Below are 13,570 nucleotides of genomic sequence, written 5' to 3'. Positions count from 1 at the left end.
TTTCTTTTTTTCATGTATTTTTTTAATCATCATAAACATTTTTAAAAAAATAAAAAATTTACAACATCATTGGGTCATGAGGGAATTGATAATCTATTTCTTCCCAAACAAAATTATTGAGTTCGAGGAAGAGATTAATAGATTCTTAGGTTTTCAGAAACTTTTATATATTTTTTAAAATATTTTTTAATTTGTTAATTTAATCATTACAATTTTCTTAAATATAAATTTTTTAAATTTTAAAACAAAAACTACATTAAAAAATTATATTCCAATAATATTTTAACTTTTAAAATATTTTTATTTTAATTTTTTTCTCTCATTTTCTAAAATCAAATAAAATATCTTAATCCAAATAATTTTATATATTACTATTCACAAACCATATCACTATTATTAATACATCGATCCAAATCATATCTTTATATGATGTCTACATATGTTGTTTTTTAAAGGACGAGGCTGCTACTGGTACATTAAAATTTTTAAGATTTAAATCCAACCCTTCATTTTATCACTTCTCATTTTTTTTTCTTCGGTTGGATTGCTTTGATTTATGCAGTGAAGTACTATCACTATCACAAAAATTCTCCACATCTCTTTTCACTTGTTAGGTGCAGAAATTGAGTTCATAAAAAATTCTCTATATACTACTTATTTTACTTATGATTACGTTTTTTTTTTAACTCAAAATATATTTATATTTTACAAAATAAGTTATTTTTCAACTGGGCAAATGTGCCTCGCACATTATCCAACCGCTAGTATACACATATACATGATACACACATACATGTATTTATTCTATTAGTTCTTAGTTTATATATACATATAAATATTTATATATAATATATATAGTTAATCTCAAAATGGTACATCAGAATGCATTGGTACCGAAATATTTCATTTCAGTACTTAAACCAAAATGATCACCGGAACATAATTTAAAACATTGTTTTTGTGTCAAGTGACTATAAATTTGGCCATAAAATAATTTTAAAGATTTCATAACAATACTATTAAGTATTTATTATTAATTAAAGAAAGCCTATTAGGAAAATTCCATGATAAAACTATAAAATTGGAGATTAATAAAAGAAAAAATCGATTTAGAAGTTTTATTTTTTACACACTCGGGCCTCGGCACACATTGATCAGTAAGTTTTTAGAAGTTTTTTTTTTTTTTTTTTAGTGGGGGAGGTTGGTTTCGAACTTCAAACCTCCTTTTTAGAAGCTGTAGGTTATGTCAACTAGACTACAGACTTTTGACAATTTTTAGAAGTTTTTATAAAAGAGAAAATCTATTTAGAATTCATTTGTTAATATTTTAAATTTTTTTTTAAAATATAATAAGTACCACTATAAATAGTAGGCCCGACTCTTAAAGGCCAGTTTGGATATTGAGAATATTTTCAAAATTAAATATTTTAATATTGTATTTTATTATTTTTTTTATTATTTTTAACTACTATTCAATATTTTATCATTATTTACATAATATCTGAAAATAACTCACTACCTAAACGCAACCTTAATAAAATTATTATTCTTATTACACAAGCCAGTGACTAGTGGTAAATCAAAAAAGAAATCAAAGAAAAAGGATTTCAACCGTTAGAATACCTGAAGAGAAATGATTGTTACAGTCGTGAGTGTGCAAGTGCCGCGCAATCACTTTGAAAAAAATGAATAAATACAGAACCCACATGAAAAGAAATTAAATTTTTAACAATAGATCTCACTCTTTTTCATTTAAGCATGTGCCTGCACATGCAGTCCCCACTTCAAGACTGTAAATAGAATCTCTCTTTTCAAAATGACTACATGATACTTACGCATTCCACTACAGTATATAATATTACTCATTTTTTTTTTAAAACAATATATTTCCAAGGCTGTGAAGAAGGTTTTTTCTTCCTTGAAACTTCAGGGGTATTTTTGGTTATTCAAGCTCGAGATTAAACAGAAAGTCCCAAAGCGTTTGGCGGGAAAAGTATGAGGGATAGGATTAGGAATCCCTTCCCTCTGCTACTGTCAATCGATCCATCGATCTTTTCATGGAATCAGATTCAGAGTCCTCCGATGGCTCTCATATTTCTGCCACTCCTCCTAGAGACCCAAATCCACCACCACCACCACCACCACCACCACCACCACCACGACCTGCTCTTCGCTCTTCCAACAAATCCAGAATTAGGGTTAGAGCCTCCTCTTCCAATCACTCTACTCCCATTCTGAAGTCCAAAAAACTCTCTTCCAATCCACCCTCAAATTCCGATCCCAAACCCACACCCACACCCACAGCCAAAGTCCGCTCACCCATCCCCTCTCCCCTCTCTGGTCTCCCGTTCCAAATCCGCCGCCCGTCGGATCAAATTTCAGCAATCTCCACGGTCGAAACCCTCCCCGCCAGGCACCTGTCCAGCTCTGCATCTTTCTCGAAATTCCGGAGGCCCTCTCTCAATTTCGAAGATGACCCGTCCCCTCCTCCCGTGTTCGATTCAGAATCCCAGGTCGAGAGTAGCGGAACTCATCGACTTGCATCAGGCTTGGTTTCGCAAGAATCAAAAGGCGAAGCTGTCAATACTTCAAATCCGGTGAAGAGACATCCCAATTTGATAGGAGGTAAAGCTCCTCAGCCGCCTGTGAAGTTGCGGAAGTGTAGCAATGAAGGGAACTTTGTGAGGCTAAACTTGAATAGGAGTAAGCGCAGGTTTTTGAACAAAGGCAGTAGAAGTAGAAACAGTTATGTATCAGGTGGTCGAAAAAACTATAGAAAACGTAGGAGAAAATTGGAAGGTGAAGGTGAGCCTGAGAAGAGTACATGTGAAGAAGACGGTCTGGTTGTCGAAAGCGTGCAACAGAAGCAGAGGAAGGAGTCCCAAAGTGAGAAGTCAGATAGCAAATTGATTGAGGAGGTTGTATCTGTGACTAGAAATGAGCCGTCGGATGAGAACCTGGTGAAGTTGTTGAAGGTCATGTACGGTTATGATTCATTCCGAGATGGGCAGTTAGATGCGATTAAGATGGTGCTTGCTGGGGAATCGGTGATGTTGGTTTTGCCGACTGGTGCCGGAAAGTCATTGTGTTATCAGTTGCCAGCGATGATTTTGCCAGGGATAACGGTGGTGGTGAGTCCATTAATTGCGTTGATGATCGATCAACTGAAACAGCTGCCCCCGATGATTCAGGGTGGACTTCTTTGTAGCAATCAGGTACTTAATGCTCCCTCTCTTTTTTCACACAAAGTTTTTGTACAGGTTGCGTGATCAATGTGCTTTCTATTGTTATAGACAGCTGAACAAGTCTCGGAGACACTGAGGCAGATTCAAGAAAGGACCATTAAGGTGCTTTTATCAACAATCTATACATAGTTTTAGGTTTGTCAATTGTCTTTCGAACATATCTGCGCTAACACACACTGAGGATGAGAATCATATCGCTAGCATGATCTGGGTGTCACGTCCGTTTTGTATGCTACAAAGTAATTGTTGGTTTTCTTTCATGAATGTAATTTTTTTGATAGGTATTATTTCGTGAATGTAATGTTTAGATTCTACAGCACATCTAGAGTACAGGTTTTTATCACTTGCAGTAAATGCTGAAAGCTAAGGTATTGCGGTTTCTATTTCAGGTACTTTATGTCTCACCAGAGAGATTTTTCAATGCAGAATTCTTGTCATTATTTTCTACCAATTTATCTGCATCACTTGTTGTGGTAGATGAAGCTCACTGTATATCTGAATGGTGAGTGGTTGCAGTACCTCTTGAGTCTTGTCTACTTGGGTTTCGCCTTGTTGGCGAGATCAATGCTTATTCTAATCAAGATCATGTAATAGCCCTCTGTTTTCCTGCTAACATCAAATTCTTATGTGTAAATTTTGGATAAACCTATTTGAACAATTTTACAGGTCGCATAATTTTCGGCCTTCATACACGAGGCTCAGGGCATCAATGCTTCGTGCTTCGCTCAATGTTAAGTGCATTCTTGCAATGACTGCTACTGCCACTATCACAACTTTGCATGACGTAATGTTTGCCCTCGCCATTCCGCAAACCAATATTATCCAAAAAGCACAATTAAGGGACAATTTACAGTTGTCAGTATCTTTGAGTGGAAATAGGCAAGTGGAAATAGTATTTTAATATAGGGACAACTGCATTTTGCAATCCATGCTACCATTTTAATTTTAATTTGCACCATAAATTATGTATAAATCTAGTGTAATTGGATGTGCCAATGGTACGTAATGGGATTTAATTGGTTAATAAAAAAAAATGTATCATAAACTATCAAAACTGACAATCAGCACCTTAAACTGCCAAATTTTGGCAATTTGCATCCTTAGTTGAGATTTGACCTTGAGATTGTGCCAATTGTTAGTTTAGGTAATTTAGGATGCGTAATGCAAAATGGCCGTCGTTTAGGGGTGCAAACAGTAATTTCCCATTTATTCTATATTCGCAATTTTCCATCTTTAATTGATTACTTAAAAAAATATCCATCTTTAATTGAACTAATCTACTGTTGAATTTACCCATTATTACTATAATGAATATAATAGGTTGAAGGATTTGCTGATGTTGTTAAACTCCCATCCCTTCAAGGAAGTTCGTAGCATCATTGTATACTGCAAATTTCAGGTATGCACACGCAATTAATTGATTGTTGAAATACTTCATAGTCTATGGTTTGGTATTTTTTTTACACAACAACAGCGTTTGATTCCATAATGCTGTGTTCAAATGGTGGTTCTCTGCATCTCTGCAGGTTGAATCTCATCTATTGCAATTTTCTAAAAATGTCTCTTTGTATTGTGCGTTAGCATCCAAAGCTCCTGATTTTGGATCATGAAAGTGTGCACTTTAATATTTCTTGGTGTTGAACATTACATGAATATATGTATTTTTTTTTTTCATTTGCATAGCTTGGGTGGTCACTAATACTTGTATTTTGCTTTTGCAGTCTGAAACTGATCAAATAAGCAGATATTTATGTGACAACAATATCTCTGCGAAGGTTGGCCCTTCATTTTTCCAATTTTTATGTTAACAATATCTCTGTGATAACAATACTTTTATGGGCTTTTAATGCTTAATGGCAACCCTGACAATATTGATGCTGTTTGCTATTAGAGCTATCATGGTGGAATCCCTGCTAAAGACCGTACCCGCACACAGGAGTTGTTTTGTTCAAACAAAATTAGAGTGGTAAGAAAATTATTCTCAAGGCTGGAGTCTGAAATATATCTCATTGTTCAGTGTTCAAATTATATCATGTATTCACTTATTTGTCCATCTTGTTTGTGGTTCTATATGTTGTATTACGTACACCTTTCTCATGCCTGAATCAGTCACTTGCACTTTTTGGAAGGTTGTTGCAACTGTGGCGTTCGGTATGGGACTTGACAAGCAGGATGTGGGAGCTGTAAGAAAAAACCCATAGATATGATAATTGTTATTTCTCTGCATTATATTCTCATGAACTGGTGCCCAATAGGGAAGTTTTTGGTTCATTCATTAAAGGGGTACATTAGGATGGCGTGCCAAGAGTATAGTGAAACAGATTGTGTATACACACTTGTACAAAAAAAAAAAGGAACTCATTGTGCATATACCGTTGCTCCAGCATTTGTTGTGTCCTGTGCTCCAGGCTTCCTAGGGCTATCCTTCACTCAATTTAATTCCATCTCAAACAAATGACATTTTCTGAAGTAAATGTTTTTTTATGGTTAAGAGCAATAAATGGATACAATAATCTGGTGTTGGAATCTATGAAATGCTTCCATCTAGTCTGTCTATGACCCCGAGATATTAAAAGATTGGTTGTTCTCGGCTGGCATTTTTATGCACTGACACGAATGTTTAGCTGTCCATTTTGACATATCTTTCCATTGTAATATCCATGCTCTTGCGTGAAACTATCACAGAGCAATCGATATCAAAACCTCCTTCACTTTTTTTTTTCCAGGTAATTCATTACAGCTTGCCAGAAAGCTTAGAGGAATATGTTCAGGTGGAAATATGGTTATTAACCTCTGCTTGGTTGTCAGAATTTTCTCTATGTTTGCTCAATGAAATGAATGATACACTTGTGTAGGAGATTGGTCGTGCTGGAAGGGATGGGAGGTTGTCCTATTGCCATCTCCTTTTTGATGATGCCACGTACTTTAAACTCCGTAGTCTTATGCACAGGTAATCAAATATATATTGCACCTATGCTATTCACCTTTTCTTCTACGAGGCTTTATCAGTCCAGAACTGACTTGCAGTATGGTGTTCTCAGTGAAGGAGTAGATGAATATGCCATAAACAAGTTTTTGAGTGAAGTTTTCGCCAGTGAAAAGAATTTGCATGGGAAAATATGTTCATTAGTCAAAGAATCTGCATCTCGCAAGTTTGATATGAAAGAAGAGGTCATTTCCTTGTATCATTGCTGTATCAATGTTTTAAATACTGAATTACTAGAGATAATTGATGTTTATGGATAAATTTTGGGCATTTCTTGTGGCATCATCTCACAATTTCCTTTTTGTTAAGTGGTAAGTTTATTTTAACCCTTAGGGGTCGGCTCAAGTGGTAAAGGCCTTGGTCTTGGTGGTATGCTCTCTCCAGATCTAAGGTTCAAATCCTCTTGGATGCAAACAATTTCTAGTGGCCATCGGACTGAAGGATTTTCCCCTTGAATTACCCGAGGTGCACTTGCAAGAAACTCCTTGCGAAGGGCCTGTGCACCCCCGGGATTAGTCGGGATGCTATTCTCGGACACCCGATGCTAATAAAAAAAAGTGATCACTTTATTTTGATTATTGAAAAGAAAAAGAAAAAGGAAAATCTTTTTTTTTTTTTTTATAGGTAAAAGTAAGATTTATTGAAATAAGAATAGAAACAAAGTACTACTTAGGAAAATACAAATAGATCATGAAACCTAATTACAACTAGGTACTACCATACTAGTGAGAGATACAAGCAGGTCATGAAAAGTATCTGTATTACGAATAATGGCCGAAGCCCAAGAAAATAAAGTATTGTAAAAGAATCGCTTCAGCTCCCCCAAAGAATGCTCCATGTCTTCAAAGTACCTCTTATTTATTTCTAGCCACAAGCACCACATAAGACAATGAGGAATCATTCTCCACACAACAGCTAAACGTGCATTCCCTCTAATCCCTGTCCAGCAGCCCAGAATATCTCTAACTGTTCTGGGATTAACCCAAGCCACCCATGTCCTATTAAGGATCTCATTCCATAAACACCTTGCCACCTCACAATATAAAATAAGATGATCCACTGATTCCCCATCACGCTTGCACAAGAAGCACCAATCTACTTGATCATAACTTTCAGTGGAAGGTCATTTGGCAATGTAAAGTACCGTCTAAGATAGCTTTCCATGGAAGGCCATTTGCCAAAAGAAAAAGGAAAATCTCTAGTATGAGCAAGTTATTGATCGATCCAAACATTTAGAAGAATTTCAGACATGATTGAGTAAAGTGGAGTATGCATTCATCAAAAAAGGGATCAGTTCCTTAGGATGAAGTTCCTTACGTGGCTGACTTATGTAAAAGATCCTAGGATTCTAGGTATATAAGGGCTTGGTGAATGTACTTACCTTTTTACTAGTTATTTATGGAAGTATTTATATCAGTTCTGATTTCAGTTATTTATAAAGAGGTGGAGACGCTTGTTCTGATGAAGGAGACCCTGTTTTGCTGATGTCTTAAATTTGTTGAGGTTGATATGTCGATTATAATGGTACTCTTGTTTATGTAGGGTCCTTTCTTTCTCCCTCTGTCGATTTTCTAACGTGTAGCTGACAAACAATGTAATGGTTAACTTTGAGCTATGTGGTCTGTTTAGATCACTGGCATGTGTTATGAAGGCAAGGAGTATTTTCCTATTTTCCATGCAGCAGCTGAAGTTGTGGAAGATACTATGATATATGTTTTCTGTTGTCTCCTTTATCTGTTTCAGGACTATAGTTCCTATGATTGATGCAATACACATAATTTGCACTTTTGCATGGATGCTCGACACTAGCACTGTCTTCTTGGTGCTTGAAAACTGTGAATAGTGAGACGTGCCTTGTAGAATCTCCTCTAGCATATTCTATGTGCTGAATTGCTTGTTGCTGGTATTTGCTCTTGCAGGTGATGCTGACAATTCTAACTCACTTGGAGTTGGGAGAAGTGCAATACTTGCGCTTACTTCCACAGCTGAATGTAACTTGCACTCTAAACTTCCATAAGGCAGGTGGCAAACATTTTTTCAATATTTTTTTTTATTTTTTTATTTTTTATTTCTGTTAGCTTGCTTCCATGTTCTGATGGGTTCAGGAGGTATGCTATATTTTTTCTTTATTGAGATGATTTTTTATCTTTATTTATCATGTTATACCATGCATTTCATCATGCTTAAAGATTTTGGTATCTCTCAAGTGTAGACTCCCCCAGTGTTGCTTGCTGAAAAGGATATAGCAGTTGCAGCAATTCTTAAGAAGTTAGTAGACCTTCTAACTTTGATTACAAGCAACTAAATACTACTAGCTCATGGATCTCTTTAGTAAATCAACTTATGCTGAATGAGATTTTTCAGATCTGAAACTAAGCAAGGGCAACATGTTTTTGACATACCCACCACGGCGAATAGCATTGGGATTACAGCGACTGACCTATCCAATCAGTTGCAGAATCTAAAGGTTCAATATATTAGGCCACACCAAAGTTATTTCATGTTTTATTTTCTTCTCTAGTTCGAAGAACTTTATTATGTTACTTTCTCACTCTCTTTTAGATGCTAATTGATATCAAACTATTTCTCTTGTTCTTTTTGTTGTTATCTCAGTTAAAGGGAGAAATAACATATGAGCTGAAGGACCCAGCGTATTGTTATACAATTATGGAAGTCCCTGGGGATTTTTGTTCTTTATCAGCTCATCTTACAAAATGGTTATCAGAAGTCGAAATCAGCAAGGTGATTGATTATACTGTTAACGCGCATCCATCCATCCATCCATCCATCCATCCATCTATCTATATGTGCTTTTTGGCGTTGGATGTTGAATCACCTTTCCAAAGCTCCAATTGACATTTGGCGGTGTTGTCATGCCCAATGTTTTCAAGCCAAACGGCTGAAAGAACCGATAAAAGGAGAGGTTCAAGGGTTGGAGGTCCAACCGATGGGCGATGTCCATTGGGATTGGACCGTGACACCATAAATATGAAACATAAGTTATCCATAAATAAGTTTTTTAGATTTGTATACTTAAAATGATGAAAATCATTGGTCTCATGGTTGTATTTTTAAAGAGTAATGCTAGATACAGTCCTAAGGTGTGCAAGTCTTGCACACTCCCTTTGAAAAAGAGTGGGGTCTACCATTAAAAAATTTAATTTTTTCATGTAGGTCCCATATTTATTCACTTTTTCCAAAAGGAGTGCGTGGGGCTTGTACACTCTAAGACTGTAAATATCATTTCTCGTTTTTAAAATGATTATAAACCTTGAATTTAAGCTATGAAATTTGCAAATTAAATATTTTTGTGCTGATTTATGTATAAAAAATATCGTAATATTGTTAGGAAAAAAAGTTACATAATAGTGTAGGGCGAACGCAAGAAATATCTAGTTCTTGGTTGGATGGTTATAGTTCAAATCCTACCATTATTAAGCTTAATAAAATTTTCAAATTGACTCACGATAATTAATTTCATGGTTTGAACAATCCTAATTATATTTATATTGTAGGTGTTGCTCTTGTATATGTCCCATGTACTTGGCTATGCCTTTTTTTAACAAAATTCTTATTTACTGATAAAAAATTATATCGATATTGCAAAACTCTTAACAGTGTAGCTTTTATTGTTTTACATAAAAATGTCAAATTTGGTTGGACTGGCCCTAACACCCACAAAGGGCATGCTGGCCAACCGTTTTACCATTGATTTACCCACAAATGTACTAAACCAAAAGAAGACCAACTTGTGGTTCAATTGGTTCAGTTGGTTGGTTCAATTTGGATTTATAATATTGGGACAAGGGGTCCATAACATATGAACTTAATGATATGAACTATCTATTATTGCTGTTACATCATATAAATGTCATGTCTTAGCCATTTTTTATTGTATATAAGATTATTCATCGTTTAGTCTATAAGTTACTTTTTTATTAGTTATTAAGATGTTTTTCCTTTTTTCTTGAAGAGGGGTGGGGAGAGTCTTTGCTCTTTACTGTTTCAACCTACAAATGATACATGCTATACTTATTTTTTGGACTAGGTACGGAAGTTGAATGCAATGTTTGATGCTGTAGTCTTTGCGGTGAATGGGTGTGAGAAGATGCATGGTTGCTATGGGTGTCAACATACATCATGCCTTCAAAGGAAGATTGTGGCCTACTTTAATGGAGAAGATAATTCGGACATTTCTAATAAGACGAGTCAAAGCAGGTTGATATCTATCCGCACTACCATGACTTCTATCATAATAATATATTACACATGCATGTCTAAACTTCAAATGTGTGAATCCCACTGTTCATGTAATTAATTTGGAACCTCAAGTATTCATGTTTTTATTTGAAGATGCTTTTTCATTGAACTGATAACATATTATTTTCATGTGCAGCCCATTTTTACGAGCAGATATAAAGGTGAGATGTTGTACAGGGGTGCTTAAATTTTTTAATAATGGAGACTCGTGTTTAGCAGTATCAATATATTTGATTTGTTTTTGGCGTAACAGGTCTTTCTACAGAGTAACTCACATGCTAAATTCACCCCCAGAGCTGTTGCAAGGATAATGCATGGAATTGCAAGCCCCGCTTATACTTCTACAATGTGGTCTAAAACCCATTTCTGGTATATCAAAATGAACCTTCTTTCCAATTTTTACTGAAACAGTTGGGTTTTGGTTCATTGTTTAGGGCTTTTAGTGAGGTCAACATCATTCATCATTGATGGGGATAAGCCACTTAAAGACCTGGAACAAATCTTAACTTACATATTTTCTGTAACTCCTCTGTTCATTTGCTACCAGTGATTATTAAAATAAGCATCAGTGCTTCTAATCTATTGTATGATGTCAGTTTGATCGAGAAAAATGTCAAAATTATAGTTTTCTTGCTTCTTCTATCCAGTGCAAGGTCATGTGGGTATATGATGGGTCTCTATTAGGAGGTTTCCTGGACCAAATAATGCAGTCTGTCTGTTATAGCCTTCAAAGGAATGTTAATCTTTTACAGTTATCAATATCCTTAAGGAGCTCATGGAAATGTGGTTATCAGATTTTTTTTCCTTCTTAATAACTCTTCAGTGGTAGAAAGTTTCTAATGGGTCTTGAAAGGATTTGGGATTTAGCTCTTATGGATATTCTGTAAAAGAGAAAAACAAATGGAAAGTACATTCTGACCCAGAATAAATATGATCCTGCATAGTCCTTTTAACAGTCAGATCCGCTATCCATGGGTCATGATGGATTTGAATGTTTTGTGAGGTGTGAATAAAAATGGAATCATCTTATTCTAATTTTGATGCGATGAAGACACAATGACTTGATTGGGAAATTGCAATGCAATTCTTAAGTTAGTGGTTTTACTCAGTAAATGACTCCCATGTGAGAAAAGTCTAGGGTAAATCAAGCTTTAATTTGGATGCACTTGAGCCATTAGCATAGAAGTATGCTCTCGCAAACCATTTCTAGTTAGTGGTAGTTGCTTAAAATTCTTCGCCTAGGAAGAAGCTGAGCCAGTATGCTATTTCTGGGTCACAGGGGAAGATATACACAAATAGACTTCCAGATGGTAATGGAAGCGGCAAAAGCAGAACTCATGAATTTTGTTGGGAAGGATGCACTTTAGCTGTTCAGGATCAGGCATCCAGCAACTAAACTGCAGGGCTTCTGGAGGTAATATAATGGTGAAAATAATCTTTTAAGAATCATGCATTTCTTCAACTTATTTTTTCTTTGGGCTATGAGAAGCAGATGTTCCCTGGATTTATGGGTGATTTTATTTGTCATTGTTCAAAGGCGCTAACAAAATAAATGGTATGGACAATTTAGAACAAGGGACGTTGTAGAATAGATGAATGTGGGATGTATGTGGACAAAATCCTCTACAGCAACATAATTTGTGCATGATCGACTAATGTTCTTCGTGCCCGTACTTGCAGGGAACATCCAAATCCATATAGCCAAATATATTACAGCAGAATAGGAGAATTTATGTTCATATCCAGAAACAGTGGAATTCGTGTTTAATATATTCATTAATATAAGAATTGCCAAATAGATTTGTTGTCTATTAGCTGATGTTAATTTATAAGCTAGTTTTCTTTTAATTTTATTATTTACTTAAAAAAAATATAAGAATGATCAACTTAAAAAAATAAAAGAAATAGTTGGGCAATTGCTTCACTAGTAGTTTTCTGTATCGTCAACTACAGTGGTATTTCTATCCTTTTTATTCCTGCACTACAGTTTTGCTGTCCTGTCGTTGAAAATGTAGAACAAGTCATTTTTTACTATAATGGTTGAGTAATTATTGATTTCCTTCAAAATGCATCAAGACGAAGTGACTGTCTTTGGCATTGTTTTGTGGTAGGAAGGGTTAAGCCGAGATTCTGATGACGGGAAAGAGCTCGGGTCAAGATTCAAATCCTCATAGTTCTCCTTACAGCCGTCATCTTACCATCCTTACATTTGTGGCAATGTTATTCCAAGTACAAGGGGTTTAGGACCCATAAACAGTAGGAACGATCTAATCTGCATCTGCCATCAAAGGGATTGTAGCGGAGAAGGGCTAGAAGAAAATGAAGACTACTCCAGTTCTGGATTCTGATCACCATAGATTGCATCAAATCCGTGCCATTGGACTTGCATCGAGTTAAGCAGGTTTGCTTCTAAGGGGCCATAAACAAGTTAAAAGACTCAAACTATGATAGTCTTCTTGCAATGCTTACTACCAAATGGTAAGATGCCGTTAAAGCGGGGTTCATCATCAGCTTTACTATTATTTTGTAGGATTCATTAGAAAATATTTTCTAAGCAGAATTTGCATTCTTTAATTAGAAGTGAGACAGATGGGTTTGCAAGTACTTCAAAGAAACGGCACACCCTGTTGTAACTAAAGGAAAATGATTTTGGGTTTTGGGAAGGATCCATGAATACAAACTTTTGAACTCTCGATATGTAATATAACATGTGGATGCATATAAACCGGCTTACGAGTCAAAAATGTCATCTATTCGACACGGAAGACGATGTCATGGCAGGATAGAAGTTGCTCTGTTTGATTGGATTATAAAACTTTAGAGGGAAAAAACAGTCGCGCTTGAATAGTACGTTAGAAAAAGATTCAAAAAAAGGAAATTAAGGGAGTCGGTCCACGGCTGGCTCGATCAAGTTATAGAAACCTTCAACGCATGATTAGTTGAGATATCCTGTTGACTGACCCTTTTATTTTTATTTATTTATTTATTATTATTATTATTGGTCAATGGGTAATGTGGTTGTGACCACGAGCTGCACATACAAAGCTAGCTGAATGTGCGTGTATTTTAGCATTGAAAA

General features: G+C 35.6%; 1 protein-coding gene across 3 annotated transcripts; it reads left to right on the top strand.

The window, feature by feature from the left end:
- Positions 1–1,992: 1,992 nt before the first annotated feature.
- LOC109019534 (ATP-dependent DNA helicase Q-like 5) lies at positions 1,993–13,322 on the top strand. Of its 3 annotated transcripts, none has more exons than XM_019001839.2 (20): positions 1,993–3,215; positions 3,294–3,347; positions 3,635–3,747; positions 3,912–4,124; positions 4,566–4,644; positions 4,967–5,020; positions 5,137–5,211; positions 5,375–5,428; positions 5,972–6,016; positions 6,101–6,195; positions 6,287–6,416; positions 8,151–8,249; positions 8,444–8,499; positions 8,596–8,698; positions 8,845–8,973; positions 10,280–10,449; positions 10,628–10,652; positions 10,745–10,860; positions 11,771–11,905; positions 12,607–13,322. In XM_019001839.2, the coding sequence occupies exons 1-19, from the start codon at positions 2,058–2,060 to the stop codon at positions 11,856–11,858; spliced, it is 2,856 nt and encodes a 951-aa protein (XP_018857384.2). In that variant the 5' UTR covers positions 1,993–2,057; the 3' UTR covers positions 11,859–11,905; positions 12,607–13,322. The 3 variants fall into 3 exon arrangements, with proteins under 3 accessions (XP_018857384.2, XP_018857377.2, XP_018857390.2); XM_019001832.2 differs by having other exon boundaries at positions 12,603–13,322; XM_019001845.2 differs by lacking the exon at positions 5,375–5,428 and having other exon boundaries at positions 12,603–13,322.
- Positions 13,323–13,570: the final 248 nt, after the last annotated feature.

Source organism: Juglans regia, chromosome 13, assembly GCF_001411555.2.
Source record: "Juglans regia cultivar Chandler chromosome 13, Walnut 2.0, whole genome shotgun sequence".
Taxonomy (NCBI): Eukaryota; Viridiplantae; Streptophyta; class Magnoliopsida; order Fagales; family Juglandaceae; genus Juglans; species Juglans regia.
This window is presented reverse-complemented; position numbering and strand designations above follow the sequence as displayed.

Bases quoted from the DNA above. Each gene is read 5' to 3' on its own strand.
- LOC109019534 (XM_019001839.2), top strand. From the start codon at position 2,058: ATGGAATCAGATTCAGAGTCCTCCGATGGCTCTCATATTTCTGCCACT. The intron at 4,125-4,565 runs GCAAGTGGAAAT...TGAATATAATAG, and splicing joins GTATCTTTGAGTGGAAATAG to GTTGAAGGATTTGCTGATGT. The intron at 4,645-4,966 runs GTATGCACACGC...TTGCTTTTGCAG, and splicing joins TTGTATACTGCAAATTTCAG to TCTGAAACTGATCAAATAAG.